The sequence below is a fragment of the Trifolium pratense genome, linkage group LG6, assembly GCF_020283565.1.
Source record: "Trifolium pratense cultivar HEN17-A07 linkage group LG6, ARS_RC_1.1, whole genome shotgun sequence".
NCBI lineage: Eukaryota > Viridiplantae > Streptophyta > Magnoliopsida > Fabales > Fabaceae > Trifolium > Trifolium pratense.
This window is the reverse complement of record NC_060064.1, coordinates 18,497,639-18,519,619: the sequence shown is the minus strand read 5'-3', so window position 1 is coordinate 18,519,619 and position 21,981 is coordinate 18,497,639. Positions and strand designations below refer to the sequence as shown.

General features: G+C 32.7%; 1 protein-coding gene across 1 annotated transcript; it reads right to left on the bottom strand.

Annotated features, from left to right (window-relative positions):
• Positions 1–2,880: 2,880 nt before the first annotated feature.
• Positions 2,881–4,423, bottom strand: LOC123890582 (fasciclin-like arabinogalactan protein 10). The gene has a single exon (XM_045940221.1). It carries the CDS (start codon positions 4,303–4,305, stop codon positions 3,043–3,045), a length of 1,263 nt encoding a protein of 420 aa, XP_045796177.1. The 5' UTR covers positions 4,306–4,423; the 3' UTR covers positions 2,881–3,042.
• Positions 4,424–21,981: the final 17,558 nt, after the last annotated feature.

Sequence of the window (21,981 nt, the reverse complement as noted above, 5' to 3'; positions counted from 1 at the left end):
CCTAGAAACTTTGATTTTCGTAGCCAATGAGATAAGATTGGAGTTCAGGTGCATTATGATCATAAAGGGAGGGAAAACAAAAAGTTGTAACATCCAAAACTGATTAGCAAAGTCCGGCACGACCGTGTGAAGCTTGGCACGGTCGTGCCACATGCTTCACGACGAGTTCCTCTCAAATTTGGCTCATGGCACAGTCGTGTCATGCTTCGAAGTTGTGATCTTTGGTTTTTCTTCTCCCAAATGCAAAGTGTAACGGTTAGAAATGCCATAATGCACGAAATTAAGGTCTTTGGCTTCATTTTCAGCTGATCAAACACTTAGAGAGTGTCCCTTAAGAGCTCATATGATGTCATGCTTAGATATTCATCAAATTGGCCTAGAATGTGCTCATTTCCACTTGGTCATGTTTTTCAACCTACAAAATGAAATATAAGAGAATTGTAGTAAAGAAGTTCCAATAACTAAAGAACAAGCATCATTATTGTTGTTCCTTTGAGATTGACTGTATTATAAAGCTAAAACAACATGTGCAAGAATAATATGTACAGGTGCAACATGTTGAACAAGTTGTGTCAGACATCTTGATACTTGGTAAAGAACATGTACAAGCAAAATGTTGAAATAAGATGTCCAAAACGTTGTGTAGGACATCTTGCCCAGAATAGCAAGCCGAAGATTTACAATGCGCGAATTTACGATTTGTCAACTGTTTAAAGGTTAGATAACAAAGTTTGTTATCAAACCTATGTGTTAGATATGATTGTGGATCATAACTAACTTTGATAAATGTTTAAATTGAATCTTTTATCTTATGGAGTTAGTTTTAAAACAAAAATCCTATTAGTATGCATCTCAAATACTCTCAAATAAAAAGGAGTTGCATGCCTATATAAAGAGACTCAAGCAAACGTTTTGAAGCACCACAATAATTAAAGATATATAGATTAAAGCTACAATTGTGAATCAAATAACTTGTGCCCACTGCACAAGGTTGTACTAGCCTCTGAAACTTATGTGCTAGAAGTAATGATTATTCAATGTCATTGATAAACTACTAAAGTTGTTAATCACTTGGGAATAGTGATTTGGGGAAAGTGAGTAGGTTCTCATATTTAGGGGAAGTAAGCTATTAGGTAGAATAACAATATGATTAAAAAGAGGCATACACATCAATAGGTTTTTGGTGTGCGTTGTAAGACCAAGTATTAATTCGGAGTAGTGAGTTTTCTTTTCTGGATTGGTATCCCCCGGAGTATGTGTGATTTTCACCGAACTGGGTAAACAATTTATCGCGTCGTTTATTGCTTTCTTTATTTAGTTCAGTACTATTATATTGATCCTGCAAACCAATTGTCTTACTAGTTGTTTGAGACATCTTGCAACATACACAGTTGTCCAAGACATCGTGTAAGACAATTGTCCTGCCAATAACAGAATTTCAATTATTTAGATAAAATGACTACTAAATCTATGCATATTTTAGAGGTGTAAAACAACTTTGGAGCAAGGAACGTTCAAGTGCAACGTTGATGCCGCTATTTTCAAGGATAGAAAACTCGAAAGAAGCACTACATTGAATTAGGAAGTTGGGTATGTTTACACCGATTTTTGGTAATGTAAACAACCGCTATCCATAAATACTTTGGGACCGGATAGAAGTTCTTTTACAGTATTCGTTCAAGTCTCGCGGTTTAAGATATCACTTCATGCGTTCTTTAAGAACAAAATCATTGTTTTTATTAGTGTTAGAATTGCATCCAACAACTTTTAATAACAAGCTGTCTCATGACAACATAATAGAAAAAAATACTCAAGTGAACATTCAAAAAGAAAAAAAAATAAAGAAGATGAAAATAAATGTAGAATTACAAAAGGAAAAGGAAAATAAAGCAAGAACGAAACAATATATTAAACTGCACAGAATGTAAATGGTGGTTGGAATCCATCTATGTCCGCCCCTGAACTCGTTTGCCACCGCGGCGTGGGTGTTGCAAGGCTTTCATAAAATGAGATTCAACAACCCTTAATACATAGAAGTTACAAATATTTATAGAGAATAGAAAATAACTTCCTACATCTAAGGTTTTGACAAGTGTCTTTTTAATAACTTCTTGTATTGTATCTAAGATTGCCACTTGTCCTTTTGAATAACTTCCGATAGCTTCTTTGTAGGAGTTGTTTGCTTGATCGACGCACCATGTCAATATTCGACTCTTTGAATGACTTCTTCATATGTTAGTCGAATGTCACAAAATAGTTTAGTCGAATTCCACTTAATATGACTAATTTTGACAAATAAACACAAAATCTTTCTCAATACCATAAACTTTGTAATTTTGGTGTCAACATGGTACAACTATAAAAAATACGAAAATATCCATTTTATTTTCGAATATAAAAATATTACCGCTCTATATCTCTCCGATACAGCTTTGTCCTGTATTATCTTGTCATGTCACAGTTCTGTTCAATTCTTGCTGTTTTACGAATGAAACAGCACCGATGGTAAATGGTAAATGGAGGTCAACACTCAACAAACATGTGTAGGAGTAGTTAAAAAATTGTTGGAAATTGGAAAACCATTCTCCGCACAGTCATCAAAGCTAGATCTGAGTTCTTGTTACTTTAAACACAGCAAAATGTGGTGGTCCTCACCATAGGTAACATGCATGACCCCAAGCACACCCCACCACGTGGCTTCCCCCTCACCTTCACCAATCACGCTCATACAACTATAGTGTTCACAAACACCACAAAAAATCATCATAAAACGCACCACATCAGATAACACCACCACAAAACCACACTACACCCACTTACAAACCCAAAAATTAAATAAATTAAAACTATAGTACAAAAACAAACAACAGCAAAGCATCATTCACGTACAACGGACAACGGTCCACACCTAAATTAATTTATAACATAAAAAATAAATTAAAAAAATTCTCCAATCCAATCACATGCAAAGATGGAAAAAGGAAAAAAAAACTCAAATTTTAAAATTACAAAAATAAAACAAGAACAATCTAAAATTACAAATCAGGACATGAAAACAGACGAAATGACAAAAGCAGACAAAGCAGTCACTGTAACAGTAAAACCAGCAGAAGCTGTCACGTGAACACCAGCAGATTTACCGGAACTGCTACGCTCCGCCGCAGTTGACGGTGCATCAGCCGGAGCACCATCGGGACTCTCACCAGCAGGAGCTGGCGGCGAGGCAGGTAATGGAGTAGGAGCATCAGCCGGTGATGGAGCAGAAGCAGGTGTCGGTGAAGGAGCACCAGCAGGTGTCGGTGCCGGAGCAGGCGACGGCGATGTAGCAAAAAGCTCCGGAGGTAGAAGCACACTATCAACAGAGTAAATAGAAAGCGGTGTAGCATCCAAAATAGTATCAGCAATTCTCGAAGAATCAACGCCAGTATGCAGAGTAACAGAATCGCCGGCAACGGAAACGGTGTAATCAAATTTTCCGGCACCGTTGGTAGCTAAACTACTAATAGGATCCTTACTAGTTTTCAAAGATCCAATAGGAAGATATTTAGCAGCAGCATGATACTGTAAGAGCGAAACCGTTTCAGCATTGGTGAGCTTGCTTAAATCTGGAACGCCACGTGCCTTAAAAGCTTCATCGTTCGGTGCAAAAATCGTTAAGCCTTTATCAGCCGCTGATTGAAAAGTTTTAATTAAACCGTTAGATAAGATTAACGACGCAAACGTTTTACATCCAGCTTTTTCAATTAAAGCGGTTATGTTAACGTCGCTAGACGGAGGAGGAGCTGTTAAGATTCCAGGAGCGATAATCGGAGCGTTGATTTCAAGAACAGAGATATTGTAAGGGATTTGTTTGACGGATTTTGTGTAAGATGAATCGAGTTTAGATCCCGGTGCGGCGGAACCGAAACCAACTTTACCGCCTTTTAAGTCAGTGATGTTGACGGATCCGATGTTGCCTTGAGCGTTGCCGGTGGTTTGAAGGAGGGTGGTGGTGAGGGTGGTGCCGTTGGTGATTTGGTGGAGTTTAGTGTTGTCGAAGTAGTCGAGGAGGATTAAGAGGCTGAGGACTTTTTTGACGACGGAGAGAGGGTGGGTGGAGGTGATGGAAGAGAATGCGGCGTTGTTGAGGACTAAGACGGTGATGGTAGTGCGGGAGTTGATTTCGTCGGCGAGTTTGGTTTGGGAGAGGAAGTTGTTGTATTGAGAGTAGTCGGGGTTGTCGGAGAGGATTTCGGTGATGTTGTGGGCGGAGATGGTGGTGACGATGGAGAGGATAAGGAGGAGAATGAGAGAATGGTTACCCATTTTGGGGAAATGGGTAATGGAAGTGAGAGAGATGTGGTTTGAGTGAGTGTGTGGAAGTTAAGTGGAAGTGGAAGAGTAGGAGTTAAAGATGTACAAATGTTTGTTTGTGTGGTACTGTACTGTGTGGAAGTCTTAGAGGTTCGTTTCTTTAACCATGGTTAAGGGTAGGGTAAGAAACTAGGAATATCAATTTTATTTCTTGACCAAGAGGTAGGAATTAATGTGAATTATAAAATGAAATCTACATTTTTTTCTTATAAAATGATAAATATCAGGTATAATTGTCAAAATCTAAGTTTGATTTTTAATATATACGTTCAATCTATTACTAGTAACATTACTATTATTATTTCTAATTTTATAAGAAAAATATTCTTATTTCAAACAATAAATATTATATAAGAGATAGATACCGTTTCCCAAATCTCCTCAAAAAAAAAAAAAATACAATTTCCCAAACTTATTTCAATTGTCAAAGACATTATATTCGGACAAATATAAAGTGTCTTTATTTTTTTTAGTGTGTAAACAAAAAAAATAGTACTCCCTCCGTCCCAAAATGAGTGAGCTGTTTTGACTATATACTATTCACATATCTTACTTTAACTCTATTTTTATACTAATAAATAAAAACAAATATTAACATATAAGATGTTGTTGGATTCATCTCGATAATTATTTTCAAAATATCATATTTTTATAATTTTTATTATTATACAATTAAAAATATTAATCGTCAAAGTTATACATGACATGCGTAACGCGGTCAACTGACTCACTCAATGTGGGACGGAGGGAGTACTAACACTAAAAAAAATCTATTGCATGTGTTCGGTGTTTGGTTATCTAGAGTTTAATATATGAATAAAGTTCCTTCAAACTATTCAAACAATTTAATTTAATATTAGTTAAAGTTCATTAACAAAGATTCCCACAACTTGATTAATTATGTATAAATGTTAAAATGTCTGTCCTAAGGACACATGATAAACAATTTAATATAGAAATATTATTCTAAAAAATCGTGCAATAATTTTCCAAAAGTTAAATTATTATGTTTTTTCAATATAACTATTATATTTTTGGCTTTCCTTATCATGTGCCCTTAGGCAATGGTGGAGCTAGGAAAATATGTTCGGGTGGGCCATTAAAAAATTTATAAAATGAAAATTATATTGTATAAAATAATTTAAGTTATAATAAGCATAAAATTGATCATCAAATAATTTAATTAAATACCTTCAAATACTATAGTACTCTACGTGTACCAAATGATTTGAAATCATTAACAATTAACTTTGAACTAGTACTTGCAGAAAGTTGATGATAAAAAATTATATGATTTATTATATTACGAATATATTAACTTACTTGAAAATGGTTGTGATTTGGGAGTCATAAGGATAACTTGGTGGCTAAGGTAAATGAGAATGAGTGAAATGATAAGGATGTTCTTATATTAGTACAATGTTTATAAACAATGAAATTGTGTGATTGGTAAATAATTTTTTAATTCATATAAATGATGTTGATTTTTTTTTTTAAGATCAAGTGTAATTAAGTGTTTTACTGTTAAAGGTCTCATATTCAAATTCCCCTTTGTGTTTGTTAAATTTGATTTATTTATTTAAAAAAATTGAATTTTTTATTATAAATAAAACAGGAAAATGCAAAAGATTAGCATGGGTTGAACTCACTACCTCTTGCATCATAGGCATTGCTTTAGCCACTAAGCTACTTCGTCATGTTTGATATTATACGCACCAACATTGACTTTAGTAATTTTATTAAAACTCCTATGGTATATAGTAATTTCCTTTTTATTTGGGGTGGACCATGGCCCAACCATGTCACCCCTAGCTTCGCTACTGTTCTTAGGACACATGTTAGCAAGACCCAAAAGAGAAATAAGTATTTCAAAAGTAACAACACACAATTTAGCCTCAAATGGCTTAAAAAAATTATGTTTATCTCCTTCAAGACTATTTTTTTATGATCAAAATGTATAATATATTTTTTTTTGTGAAAACTCGGAATTTGACACGAGGATCAACTAATTTTATAGATACCAAACGCACCATTCACTTAAAATGATTTTCAACTAAAGTCATAATTTAAATTTGTATAGACTGATCAAACACATAAAGTGACACTTAGAGAATTTTGATCTTAAGACTTCATCATCAAACCTAGGTTTATATATATTTTATGATGTGGTAAGTATCTTGTAATATCACTTTTAAAATTATTTTAAATATCAGGTGGATTCAAATTTAAAATTATTCTAGTCTCTTTAGAGTAATTTAATTTAATTGTAGTTCTCTTTTTTATTCAACAGAATGTAATTCTTTTGGTAATTATTGATTGAACTTAAAGTCATTTTCTCTATCTTTAGGCAATTAAATGTCGACATGAACATTATTTTGGCATTACATATGCCATTATTTTTTTTGTGAAATGGCTTTTGTGTCCTCTTCTCTTTATTATGTCCTATTCTCACTTTTAAAATTTCTGGACCCTTTTGATATGGTGTCTTTGTTGTTCTATTGTGTTGTGTGCAACGGAAGCATATGAAATTTTTGTAATAAATAATCCATTGATATCAAACTAGTAAAAGATCCGTGATATCGCACGGGACGTAACATTACAACGATATTTTTAGCAGTTACACTTTGCTAATTAAAATTGAAAAAAAAAAATTATTTAATCAGTATTATAAGTTAGTAGTATAATTTGTCTCATATATGATAATTATTTTGGATACCAAAAATGTAGAATTTTTTAATAGCAAGAATTTGTCTCATAATGATCATTATTTTGAAATTTTTACCAATGATAGTTTATCACGTATATGATAGTTAAATTTTTTGTCAATTATAACTTATCCAGTGTGATTTTTTTTTTTTTTTTTGAAAATTTCATTAGTTATAACTTGTCCCACACATGGTAATTTTTTTGCTATTTTTATGAGTAATAATTTGTCCCGTATATAATGGTTATTTGGAAATTTTGTCAGTTATAACTTATCCAGGTATAGATTTAGGTATAAATTTTGATATTTAAAGTAGCATGAATGTTAAATAAAAAAGTTTTTTTAGAAGTTTTCAATAAATTAAAAAATAATAGTATGTTTAAATATGTAAAAACAAAATAATAAATTGTGTTAATTAAAAAAAAAGTGAAAAAAATAATAGAAATTTATTCCGTATAAGATAGTTTTTTTTTAAAAAAATAATAAATAAATTATATCGGTTAGAACTTATCCCGTATACGATAGTTTTTTTTTTTAAAAAAAAAAATTGTTATTAGTTAGAACTTTCCTCACATTTGATAATCATTTTGAAATTTTTATCAGTTAGAAATTGTCTCGTATATGATAGTTAATTTGAAATTTATATAAGTCAGAACTTATCCCGTATAAGATAGTTTTTGTTTAAAAACAAATTGTAATTGGTTAGAACTTTCTCACATTTGATAATTATTTTAAAATTTTTATCAATTAGAATTGCCCCATATATCATAGTTAGCTTAAAATTTCCATCAGTTAGAATTATGTTCAAATCCCCCTTTGTGTTTGTTAAATTTGATTTATTTATTTAAAAAAATTGAATTTTTTATTATAAATAAAACAGGAAAATGCAAAAGATTAGCATGGGTTGAACTCACTACCTCTTGCATCATAGGCATTGCTTTAGCCACTAAGCTACTTCGTCATGTTTGATATTATACGCACCAACATTGACTTTAGTAATTTTATTAAAACTCCTATGGTATATAGTAATTTCCTTTTTATTTGGGGTGGACCATGGCCCAACCATGCCACCCCTAGCTTCGCTACTATCCTTAGGACACATGTTAGCAAGACCCAAAAGAGAAATAAGTATTTCAAAAGTAACAACACACAATTTAGCCTCAAATGGCTTAAAAAAATTATGTTTATCTCCTTCAAGACTATTTTTTTATGATCAAAATGTATAATATATTTTTTTTTGTGAAAACTCGGAATTTGACACGAGGATCAACTAATTTTATAGATACCAAACGCACCATTCACTTAAAATGATTTTCAACTAAAGTCATAATTTAAATTTGTATAGACTGATCAAACACATAAAGTGACACTTAGAGAATTTTGATCTTAAGACTTCATCATCAAACCTAGGTTTATATATATTTTATGATGTGGTAAGTATCTTGTAATATCACTTTTAAAATTATTTTAAATATCAGGTGGATTCAAATTTAAAATTATTCTAGTCTCTTTAGAGTAATTTAATTTAATTGTAGTTCTCTTTTTTATTCAACAGAATGTAATTCTTTTGGTAATTATTGATTGAACTTAAAGTCATTTTCTCTATCTTTAGGCAATTAAATGTCGACATGAACATTATTTTGGCATTACATATGCCATTATTTTTTTTGTGAAATGGCTTTTGTGTCCTCTTCTCTTTATTATGTCCTATTCTCACTTTTAAAATTTCTGGACCCTTTTGATATGGTGTCTTTGTTGTTCTATTGTGTTGTGTGCAACGGAAGCATATGAAATTTTTGTAATAAATAATCCATTTATATCAAACTAGTAAAAGATTCGTGATATCGCACGGGTCGTAACATTACAACGATATTTTTAGCAGTTACACTTTGCTAAATAAAATTGAAAAAAAAAATTATTTAATCAGTATTATAAGTTAGTAGTATAATTTGTCTCATATATGATAGTTATTTTGGATACCAAAAATGTAGAATTTTTTAATAGCAAGAATTTGTCTCATAATGATCATTATTTTGAAATTTTTACCAATGATAGTTTATCACGTATATGATAGTTAAATTTTTTGTCAATTATAACTTATCCAGTGTGATTTTTTTTTTTTTTTGAAAATTTCATTAGTTATAACTTGTCCCACACATGGTAATTTTTTTGCTATTTTTATGAGTAATAATTTGTCCCGTATATAATGGTTATTTGGAAATTTTGCAGTTATAACTTATCCAGGTATAGATTTAGGTATAAATTTTGATATTTAAAGTAGCATGAATGTTAAATAAAAAAGTTTTTTTAGAAGTTTTCAATAAATTAAAAAATAATAGTATGTTTAAATATGTAAAAACAAAATAATAAATTGTGTTAATTAAAAAAAAGTGAAAAAAATAATAGAAATTTATTCCGTATAAGATAGTTTTTTTTTAAAAAAATAATAAATAAATTATATCGGTTAGAACTTATCCCGTATACGATAGTTTTTTTTTTTTTAAAAAAAATTGTTATTAGTTAGAACTTTCCTCACATTTGATAATCATTTTGAAATTTTTATCAGTTAGAAATTGTCTCGTATATGGTAGTTAATTTGAAATTTATATAAGTCAGAACTTATCCCGTATAAGATAGTTTTTGTTTAAAAACAAATTGTAATTGGTTAGAACTTTCTCACATTTGATAATTATTTTAAAATTTTTATCAATTAGAATTGCCCCATATATCATAGTTAGCTTGAAATTTACATCAGTTAGAACTTAACCCGTATAAAATAGTTTTTTTGATTTTTATTTTTAAATTTTTTTTATTAGTAATAACTTGTGTCACATATGATAAGTACTTTGGATTTTTGATCAGTGATAATTTATCTCGTATATGATAGTTAAATTTATATATCAGTTAAAACTTATCTCGTGTCAATTAGTTTTTTTGAAATTTTTATTAGTTATAATTTGTCTCACAAATGATATTTATTTTGAATTTTTTATCGGTGATAATTTATCCCCTATAAGATAGTTAAAATTTATATATTAGTTAAAATTTAAGGAGCTTCTACGGTGTAGTCCTGTTTTATTTCTCGCTGTTCTTTCTTCAAAACATATTAGTTTTTTCAACTTTACTCTTGTATGCATTCTGAAAAATAAAATAAACACATAAGATAAGATTGGTAGTATGATCCCCCGTTTCCTAGGAGCTTAAAACATGAAAAAAATGAACAAAACCTAAAGCATTATGAACAATATTGAATATAATAAGAAGAAAGTAGTAGCATAGAAAAAAAAAAACTAGAAAATGAGAGATAGAAAATTGTGAGGAGAATGGGTAGAAAGAGAAAAGAAATGTAAGATTTAAAGGGAGAATGTGAGTTTGAGAGAGAAAGTAGAAATTTGAATAAAAGATATTTCAAATTTGATTTGAGATATTGGGAACTCAAAAAAGTTTGAAAGTGACTTCTTCACATGACTTAGATGGCTTAGTTCCACAAACTGAATTTTCACTCAAAAAGTCCAAAATGGCTCAAGTGGCTTAGTTACAACGTAAAAACTGGTTTGATAAAACACATTTTCACTCACAAACTAATAAAATGGCTCATATGACTTGGTTGCATTAGAAATGGTGTGTACTTTTAGTTCAGATATCAAATTTTGGGACGTTAATTACCCTTATTTGGGACACATGGCAGCAACTTAAGCAAGAGTAGTTTAGACTTATCTAGAACAACTAACTTTCTTATATAGACTAGATAACAGGTAATATTTCTAGTTTCTACACGACTTTAAATAAAACCTATTTGTGTAAACCGTGCGTAAAGAGGTGTTCGAGGAATTTCTACCTACTTAAGTAAAGCGTTCCATTAATTGCCTCTAATGTGGGCCTTTATATTTTGGAGCAAACTGTCAAATACCCTATGAAATTTTAAAATTTGTCAAATACCTCATGAAATTTGGAAATAGACAAATACCCCCTAAAATTTTAAAAAGTCAATCAAATTACCTCCTGGCGTGGACTCTGAGTGGTGGTGTAAAGGGACAATTTGATTGACTTTTTTAAAATTTCAGGAGGGTATTTGCCTATTTCCAAATTTTAGGAGAATATTTGACGAATTTTAAAATTTCAAGGGGTGTTTGAGAGTTTAGTCTATGTTTTGTTATAAATTGTTTTCTCGTGATAATTGTGTATGTGATAGGGTTAGAAATTTAAATACTGTTTGGAATGAAATCTATGATTCTCGAATGAATTTTATTAGAAAGATATATTTGAGTTCATTTTGCTTGCATATCTCATCCAATATTCTCTTATATTTTATTATTTTTATTTCAAACTTTTCTTTTTATATTTAGTATTTATTTTGTTTCTTCTTAATCTTGTAGATCAATACTCTTTTAATTACGACGATAAATTCATGCACTTGTGAGTCTATCAAATGTCAATCATCATACATTTGGAAAAGAGTAATCTTCTATGCAACACATTATGCACCAACATAAAATCAAATATAAGTGTCTGCCTTCCAGCAACAGTCATACGTTGTACAATTGCAAACGGTTACCGGATAGCGATGAAGAAAAGGCTAAAAGGCAAGGCTATGAGATTTTATTACAATGGTGATCACAAAATAACATATAACATTGTTATAAGTATTTATCCAATAAGTTCTTTCTTTAGACTTAAAAATGTAGTCATATATAATACGGATATTTATCTTTTTTTGTATAATATAATATGCACACGTTTCTTCAAAATAGTTTATATTCTACCATAGTTGTCTTTCTATCTTCATATATAATAAAGCACTACTTCTCAGTTTCATTTTTAATATTTTTTTAAAGTAGTCACATAAATTTATATCAAGAGGTGTCTTCATATTTTTCCATTTAAAATTCAAGAGGTGTCTTGACCAAAAAAAAAATAAAAAATTCAAGAGGTGTAAATGATGAAGAGAAGACCTCTCAACTAGTTAGTATAATACATATAACAGTTAAATTGTAATTTTTTTCTTATAAAATATATATTTTTTAAAATATAAAAGACAACAAATAATTTTTTACTTCATAAAAAATGATAATTAATTTAGCAATACAACTCAATTTATTAATATATACTATAGAAGCACCGAACACACAAATCAAATGAGACACTTATAAACTAATAAAACATCAATTGTTTCGTAGAGAACTAGAGATACTGAGATAGTCTATTTTTCTTTTTTTTTGGTAAAGATAGTCTAATATTTATTTCAGCAATATACTCCAATGGAGTATGTTGGAAAACATAGCTGGCAAGAACAATAAGTGGCTAATGTTACCAACTGCCAACTTTGGTATTGTAGTGTTAAACGGAGGCCAAAAATATTAATTATTGTGAATTGCCACGTTGATGCTTGACCTATAGTTTTTTTTTTTAATGGAAAATACACTATTATAAATAATCATGTTTTCTCTTAAGACGGACATAAACCAATAAAAGAGAGACTACAAACAAATGCGCCGTTTATAAGCGGAACACCCATGAAAAATACTAAAACAGACTCCACCTAATAGAGATTCACTTCTATTCTCATTCTTAGAAGGACACTCCTCAACTTCCAAACCACCAGAGAAGACATCAAACCGACCCATAAAAAAATACCACTAGACACTAACTTCCAATTTTGAATCAAAAGTAATCGGTCTATCAGAATAAAAAGCAACCCGACCCATATGGTGTATTTTTTTTTTTTCTTGTAGAAAGCTTGACCTATAGTGTTTGGCATGATCCTTTACGGATAGTGGAAAGTGGACACAGCATATATCATAATATAACCATTAACCATGATCATTTAGCAGCTGGAATAAACTTTTCCAAATGTGGCCAATGTATAGCCATCACTCCTTCCTATATATAGTAATTATTTTGACTCGTTTTCTTTTGTCTTAACTACACTATGGAACAATATTACAAATCAAGCTCCTTTAGCTTTCTTTGGCTTCACAAAAGCTTCAATCCCTTTGCTTGTAACTAGAGAAAATGTCATAGTTCTCTTGTTACTTCACAACGTTACGAATAAGAAAAATTCCGTATAGTCTAGCTATGTTAATAGATCGATTGAATTGATTTTGTGTACATGCTTATGTAAGCATTAAATCACTAAATTAAGATTAAACACATATACATGCTTAACAATATTATGACATATACTTTAGTGCGGAAACAAAATAGTCATGGAAGCATGTATAAAATCATAGGATCGACAAGTTGATCTTTAGGAATACCTGGATTCATGGAGATGAGTTTTTTCAGCAGTGATCCTGAAATACAAAGAAATGGTGGCTAGATTGGCTCTTCCTCAACCGGTACCCTGATGCCTTGATTCTCTTCAGATGGGGAGAAGAGAGTGTTTGCTTTCGTACGGTGTATTGGGGACCATAGCCTTATATAGGGTGATGGCCCATTAGGGTTCCCATTATCCCGAAATGGGTCATCCTGACATCCACCCATTTGAGTCCATATCTAACTAATTAAATAATTAATTAATTCTAAATAGAAATCTAATAGCCTTTTAACTTTATTTGATCACTTAATCAATTTAGGCTCTTAATTGATAAATAGCTAATATAATTAATATAAATATATATGCCCACATAATAATTATTGGAATATAATAATTGAATAATATAAAATATTCCAACAATCTCCCACTTGGGCAATATATGTTAATAATTATATCATAGTTCTTTAGGCGCGCATCCGAATGCTATTTATCTTTAGATTTCAACTTTACAATCTGGTCCACCTCATACATCAACAATGGGACCACCGCGGCTGTCGTCACTGACGTATAACGTGACGGAACCCCGATGACCACCACATCAATGTATTTGATGACATAGATCGATATGGATGAGTGGCATGGAAATTTCATGCAATGTGATCTCTAAATCATGCCTATTTCCAACTGGTCCAACTGAAGTCTTTATTGAGATCAAACTGAAGTTCCTTAGGTGCAATTCAAAATAAAAATATTTGCACATAACCAAAAACTTAATATTGTTATAACAATAATATCTTATAATAAGTTTTATTTCTGCAGAAAATCAAACATAACATAATGTTTGTACCAAAATTGAAACCAAAATATATAGAACATAATACAAATAAGGAAAAGACTCCCACTAATCTAAGGCAATCTCAAAACCAAGACCCATGCGAGCAACATGCCCATGAAAAGCCTTAGGCGTTAAACCTTTGATTAGTGGATCAGCTAGCATTAAGTCTGGCCCTATATGTTCTATCAAAAGTTGTTTCTCCTGAACTCTCTCTTTCACAACAAGATACTTGATGTCGATAAATTTCGACTTTGTGGAACTCATATTGTTGTTGGAGTAGAGCACAGCTGCACTATTGTCACAATAAATCTTCAATGGCCTCTTGATGCTCTCAATGATGCGTAGGCCTGTGACAAAGTTCCGCAGCCAATTCGCATGATTTGATGCCTCAAAGCAAGCCACAAACTCTGCCGCCATGGTAGAGGGAGCCACTAAAGACTGTTTGGCAGACTTCCAAGAAACGGCTCCTCCAGCCAAGAGGAAGATGTAACCAGATGTGGAACGTTTACTATCCGGGCATCCCGCATAATCAGAGTCAGAATACCCAATGATCTCCAAATTATCTGACTTCCGATAAGTGAGTACGAAGTCTCTATTTCTCTTCAGGTAGCGCATTACACGCTTTACTGCTATCCAGTGCTGCATACCAGGGTTGCTCAAATATCTGCCAAGAACTCCTACAATGAATGCTAAGTCGGGACGAGTACAAACTTGAGCATACATAAGACTCCCCACAGCCGAAGCGTAAGGAATTTTATGCATCTCTTTCTTTTCAAGATCCGTAGTGGGGCACTGATTAAGACTAAATTTGTTTCCTCTAGCAACGGATGTGTCTCCTGGTTTACTGTCTTTCATGGAGAATCTATCCAAAACTGTATCAATATAGCTCCTTTGTGACAATCCCAAAATACCTTGAGAGCGATCTCTAAGTATTCGAATTCCTAAGACAAAAGAGGCGTCCCCAAGATCTTTCATCTCAAAATTCTTTGTGAGAAATCTCTTGGTTTCATGCAATAAGCCTATATTGTTGCTTGCCAAAAGGATATCATCTACATATAATACCAAGAAAACGAATTTACTCCCACTGAACTTTTGGTATATGCAATCATCAACTGGATTAGCCTCAAAACCAAAGGAGGATATAACTTGATGAAATTTGTAATACCATTGACGGGAAGCCTGTTTAAGGCCATAGATGGATTTCTTAAGTTTGCAAACCATAGACTTTGGGTCTCCTGACACAAAATTTTCTGGCTGCACCATATATATTGTTTCATCAATGTTCCATTTAGAAACGCAGTCTTTACATCCATCTGATGCAGCTTTAAATCAAAATGAGCTACTAATGCCATTATAATCCTAAGAGAGTCTTTCGAAGAAACCGGAGAGAAAGTCTCATTATAATCAATGCCTTCCTTCTGAGTAAAACCTTTGGCGACAAGACGAGCTTTATATCTCTCAATGTTACCCTTTGAATCCCTTTTGGTTTTAAATATCCATTTACAACCAATGGGTTTCTTTCCTTCGGGTAATTTAACGAGATCCCAAACATCATTGTCAGTCATCGATTTCATCTCATCCTTCATGGCATCAATCCACTTAAGAGAGTTTGAACTTCGCATAGCTTGACTAAAGTTAATGGGATCATCCTCAGTCAAACCAATGCCATCCTCATGTTCTTGAAGAAATATAACATAATCATCCGAAATTGGACACTTCCTCTCTCTAGTGGATCTTCTTAATGGCAGCCCTTGAGGTTGTTGAGTTTGAACTATAGGTGGTGCTTGAGGAAGAAACTCAGCGTTGTCTTGTTCTTGAGGGATGTTAGGAATAACATCATTGTTAATCTCTGGATCTGTTTCTGGAACAACAATAGGTACAAAGACTTGATCATTGTCAGTAACAGTTTCTTCATCAAAGACAACACTCCTTATGTTTCCTTCCCCTCCAAACTCTACATCCTCATGGAATCTTGCATTTCCCGTTTCAAAAATTGTTCTAGTGATGGGGTTATAAAACTTATACCCGTAAGAGCGTTCGGCGTACCCTATAAAATAGCAGCTAATTGTCTTTGCGTCCAACTTACCTTCATGAGGCCTATAGGGTCTCGCTTCAGCTGGACATCCCCAAATGTGCAGGTGCCTAATGCTGGGCTTTTTCCCAGTCCACAGCTCATAAGGGGTCTTAGCTACTGCCTTACTAGGTACTCTATTAAGGATATAAACTGCGGTCTTTAATGCCTCTCCCCAAAATGACTCTGGTAGAGAAGAATGACTAATCATACTCCTTACCATATCCTTAAGAGTCCGGTTTCGTCGTTCTGCAACTCCATTCATGCTGGGTTTTCCCGGCATTGTGTATTGCGGAACAATTCCACACTCATCGAGGAAAAGCGCGAAGGGCCCTGGACGTTGTTCCCCTGATCCATCATACCGACCATAGTATTCACCACCACGGTCAGACCTGATAGCCTTAATTTTCTTTCCAAGTTGAAGTTCGACTTCAGCTTTGAATGATTTGAACACGTCCAGAGATTGAGATTTCTCATGAATCAAATAAAGGTAGCCGTACCTCGAGTAATCGTCTATGAACGTAATAAAATACCGTTGTCCATTCCAAGAACCTGAAGGGAAAGGACCACATATATCGGTGTGAATTAGTTCTAAGACATCCTTAGCTCTTTCGGCATGAAAATTCCTTTTGTTTGTTTGCTTACCCTTGATACACTGAATGCAGACTTCAAAGTCCGACAAGTCAAGGGATCCAAGAATACCGTCTGACATAAGCCGCTGAATTCTCTATTTAGAGATATGACCTAATCGCTTATGCCATAAAGTGGCAGAATTCTCATTTAATTTTCGTTTTGTACCATGCGACTCTATTTGCATTATTTCGTTATAAGGACATTCAATATCAAGCATATAAAGATTATCATTCAAAGAACCGTAACCGACAACATTTGAATCATATGAGAGGCTAAATTTATTATTTCTAAACGAACAAGCATAACCAAATTTGTCCAACATAGAAATAGAAATTAAATTCCGTCTAATAGACGGAGCAACAAAAGTCTCAAGTAAATCCAAATGAAAACCAGTCTTTAACAATAATCTAAAAGTCCCTATAGCCTCGACTGCAACTTTATTGCCATCGCCCACATAGATGAATCTTTCAGCATCACTTGGCGGACGGCTCCACAGGCAGCCCTGCATGGACATACTAATGTGAGTAGTAGCACCAGAATCTACCCACCAAGTATCCTTAGGTACAGAAACTAAATTAATTTCAGAACAAACAAAAGTAAGAAAATTACCCTTCTTTTCACGCCATGCGGCGTACTTGGAACAATCTTTCTTCATGTGTCCAGCCTTCTTGCAGAAGAAGCAGGTGGACTCCTTATGTTGTTCCTTTGCTTTCTTATTTTTGGAAAAGTTTCCCGCAGCTTTCTTCCTTTTATTCTGAGAGCCAGTAACCAAGTGAGCACTTTCAGTCTTTTCTCTCTTCAGCCTCTCTTCCTCCTGCACACAGTGAGATATAAGCTCATTGAGGGACCACTTGTCCTTCTGAGTGTTGTAACTCACTTTGAATTGCCCAAAGTGCGCCGGGAGAGAGATCAAAACCAGGTGCACAATTAAATCATCAGGAAGTTCTAACTTCAGTGCCTTTAGTTTTGAAGCGAGATTAGACATCTCCATGATGTACTCCCTTATGTTCCCCTTGCCTTTATAGCTCATTGAAATGAGTTTGGACAAGATACTACTTGTCTCAACTTTATCATTTTTAGCAAAGAATTTTTCCACAGCTTCAAGGAACTTCTTGGCATTTTCGCTCTCAGCAATTGAGCCCCTCATCATTTCAGGAATGGATTTCTTAATCATCATCAAGCACATGCGGTTTGATCGGTCCCATTTCTCTATTTTGGTAGCATTCACATTCTCAGCAGTGGCGACAGGACGCTCTTCCCTTAGGGACAAGTCTAAGTCCATACATCCGAGGACGATCTCCACAGATTCTTTCCATGACTTGAAGTTCATCCCATTCAGCATAGGGATAGAGTTAATTTGAGCATAAAAGTTAGGAGCAGTAACGGCAGCAACTGGAAAAGAAAAGGGAACAATAGACATACAATAACATTAGTAGGCATGTCATCAAATAACCATATGGACATGCACAATATTCTTTATATGCAAATTAAATAAGACCCAAACAAGATACCAAGCACACCATTAATTCCCAATCTTTGATTGCAAGAATTAACTGTAAACGGTACTCTCACGCAACGATCAAATATTGGTAATAAGTCCTGTCAGATAATGTGCGTCTTTGACACCAACCATTACCCACATGGAAAAAAAAAACTTAATAATTACCACATATTTATCATCACAGGTATGCAATTGTTCGGCCAAACTGTGTCTTCCTTTTGGCCGACTAAAACAGCTCGCATGAACAATTACACACTACATCTTTTATAATTTCAATTGAATCAAATTTACACAACAGAGATTACTTTTGCAACATGTTGTTTCAACCAACTCAACTAAAATTATTAGACATTTTAATTTAATAAATTAAATGGGAAGGTCTTAAAATTCACATAAACATTACCTACAAATGTAATGTCAAAATTGTATGTTATCTGATCGCTTAATAATCAAATGACTATTAAACTAAGAACCTAAACACAAAGTTGTGTTTATATCAAGTACATGCCAGCATGCTGGTTGTACTCATGGGGTATGAAACAAGTATATACTATAAAAAGTAGGAATTACTGCTTGTTAATATTAGAATGAGCCAAGTACACTAATTACAGTCAAGTGCACATAAGTATACGTGGTGGAAAAGAACAGCAACATACACGTCCAATTGATTTTAGTTTATAAGAAACTGAATAAGTCCAAAAATTAACTACCGATATAATTTTCCAAAAAATAAAATAAAATGAATACTGTATCTAATTAAACTAAATTAGAGAATCATAATCGGTTTCATAGTGAAATATGCTGAATCCAAACAATAGTAATTTGATCCGACAGTTATGGAATTAAAATAAATAGTCATTCATATTTCAAAAGTCAAATAAGGATTATCCGATTTGATACCGTAATTAAAGACCATAATTGAAAATAATTCACAATAATATTGACAAAATTAATTTGTATCTTTATGGAAAGAAATTGATAACAAAATAGTAACTGATCCTCATATTTGGAAACCAATCAAATATGTTAATTTGTTTCTAAAAAATTATAACCAAGTGAAACAAATTAGACTTATATCAATTTATCATTTATTTTCTGAAAATAAATCAACTGCAGAAGACCACCGGTTGGAAAAAAATAAAAGAAACTTTGGCACCGATTCACCAAAATATTCAAAATTGTCACTTTTCCACAGTATCAATTGAAAAACAAGTTAAAGCAGTAACACACATAACACAGTATTTAACAACAATACTGGATCAACTTGATTTGTAAAACAATAAAATAATTTAAATTTAAACAAGATACGTGTACCGTGGCTAGAAAGGCTTTATCCAGAGAACCAAACAAGAATATGTAAATGTATATATGCACATAGATAAGTATCATATCATATATATACCAGAATTTAAAGACTGTCAAGACCACAAGGAAAATTGCAACCGAAAAAGGACATATATACACACTTTCAAAACATTGAATCATAGCATGCATATACGACAGCCAAATCAGAAACGGCAAAATAAAATATAATATGAACAAATAAAACCTCAATCATATTCTATTCTGTAGATTCAAAGAAACTATACACGAAGGCAATCATATCGTATACACAAAACAATATCAGCCAAAATTGACAGGAAACCAAACATGATCGAAAAAGTAGATATTCATAAGATCAAACATGTCCTGCTCTGATACCAATTGTAAGCATTAAATCACTAAATTAAGATTAAACACATATACATGCTTAACAATATTATGACATATACTTTAGTGCGGAAACAAAATAGTCATGGAAGCATGTATAAAATCATAGGATCGACAAGTTGATCTTTAGGAATACCTGGATTCATGGAGATGAGTTTTTTCAGCAGTGATCCTGAAATACAAAGAAATGGTGGCTAGATTGGCTCTTCCTCAACCGGTACCCTGATGCCTTGATTCTCTTCAGATGGGGAGAAGAGAGTGTTTGCTTTCGTACGGTGTATTGGGGACCATAGCCTTATATAGGGTGATGGCCCATTAGGGTTCCCATTATCCCGAAATGGGTCATCCTGACATCCACCCATTTGAGTCCATATCTAACTAATTAAATAATTAATTAATTCTAAATAGAAATCTAATAGCCTTTTAACTTTATTTGATCACTTAATCAATTTAGGCTCTTAATTGATAAATAGCTAATATAATTAATATAAATATATATGCCCACATAATAATTATTGGAATATAATAATTGAATAATATAAAATATTCCAACAGCTTAATGTCATGTATGGTTTCGAGTCACCATGGCATATATTTAGTTGCTAACTTATTGGTAAGAGTTTAACCTTGTAACTTTAATATTCTATGTTTGAATTTCGTCAAGGGCGATTATAAAATGACCATTAGTATCACTAGAATTTAGGGGAATAAGCGGATCAGATAAAATAGATTAAACCGAAGACTCAAACCAATCCAAACTAAAAAAAATCGATATGTCTTAGTTTGGTTAAAAAAACCAACCCGAACCCATGAAAACCGGCATAGTTTGGTCAAGTTCCCGGTTTTCAGTTTTATAAACCGAAGACTCAATGAATCGAACCGATATGCACGATAACCTTACTATTATCATTCTTGGCCAAGTTCGACGTGGAAAGTGAATCAAGGTTCAAATCAAAAGGCCAATATGGAATTCGCTCACATGTATGGATTTATTTAATTTAAGGATGAATGTATTGATGGTGAACTATATCATCATTTTAAGTACTACTAGTATGTTGTAAGAATTCATTTAATTTTGATAATATTGTATGAGTTTATTTAATCTGTAGTTTTTTTAAAGGTATTTAATCTGTAGAAATATTCAAGAACGTGTCCTTCGAGAACGTGATTTCTTCATTCAGGTATGAAAATTTTACCTCTAATGAGAGAATGAAAAAGAAAAAACGAAACATAAAGAGGATTAGAAATGCGATTGAAGAAAATTAGGGATTTGGAAAAAGAAAGAATATGAAATTACCTGAGGATTCCATTGGGAAGATAACCTAATTTGCAAACATAGATAGACAATTAAACATTTCATTTTCACATAAAAAACAAATGATGAAATTAAATCATGAAATAACAGATGAAGAAGCAATTTGAAACCTTTGGAGATTCTGGCTTATGCCATCCAAGATGGTTGATTATGGAGAGAGAAGTTCCAAGGAATCAAGAAAAAATGGGAGTGAGATGAGTAAGAAAGTGAGTTTTGATATTGATAGAGAGAGGGAAAAATTGAATTTTGAAATTCAGTCAACAAAAGAGAACAACAACAGAGTATAGTGCTGCAAAATTTTGCTTTGAGAGTGACAGGTCAAAGTGACGCGTCAAGCATGCTTCTTGGGCAAGGAGTTTTTTTTTTTGTTTGGCATGAAGGAAAGTTAATAAACAGACTGGATCAAGTTGGGCCGAATAGGATTAAACTTGTGTATTTTGGCCCAGCAAGGAAGGATATGAAAGGGGGGAAACAAAATTCAAATATATGGCCAGAAGAAGTAAAGTGTTTGGCATTTTGTCCAGCTATGATTTGCTTTGCAGCACCGTGGCAAAAATTACCCTATAGCTATGTTCAATTTATGTAGTTTTAAGGATGGCGGGA

Excerpts from the sequence above, each read along its gene's own strand:
- LOC123890582 (XM_045940221.1), bottom strand. The coding sequence starts at position 4,305 with ATGGGTAACCATTCTCTCATTCTCCTCCTTATCCTCTCCATCGTCACC.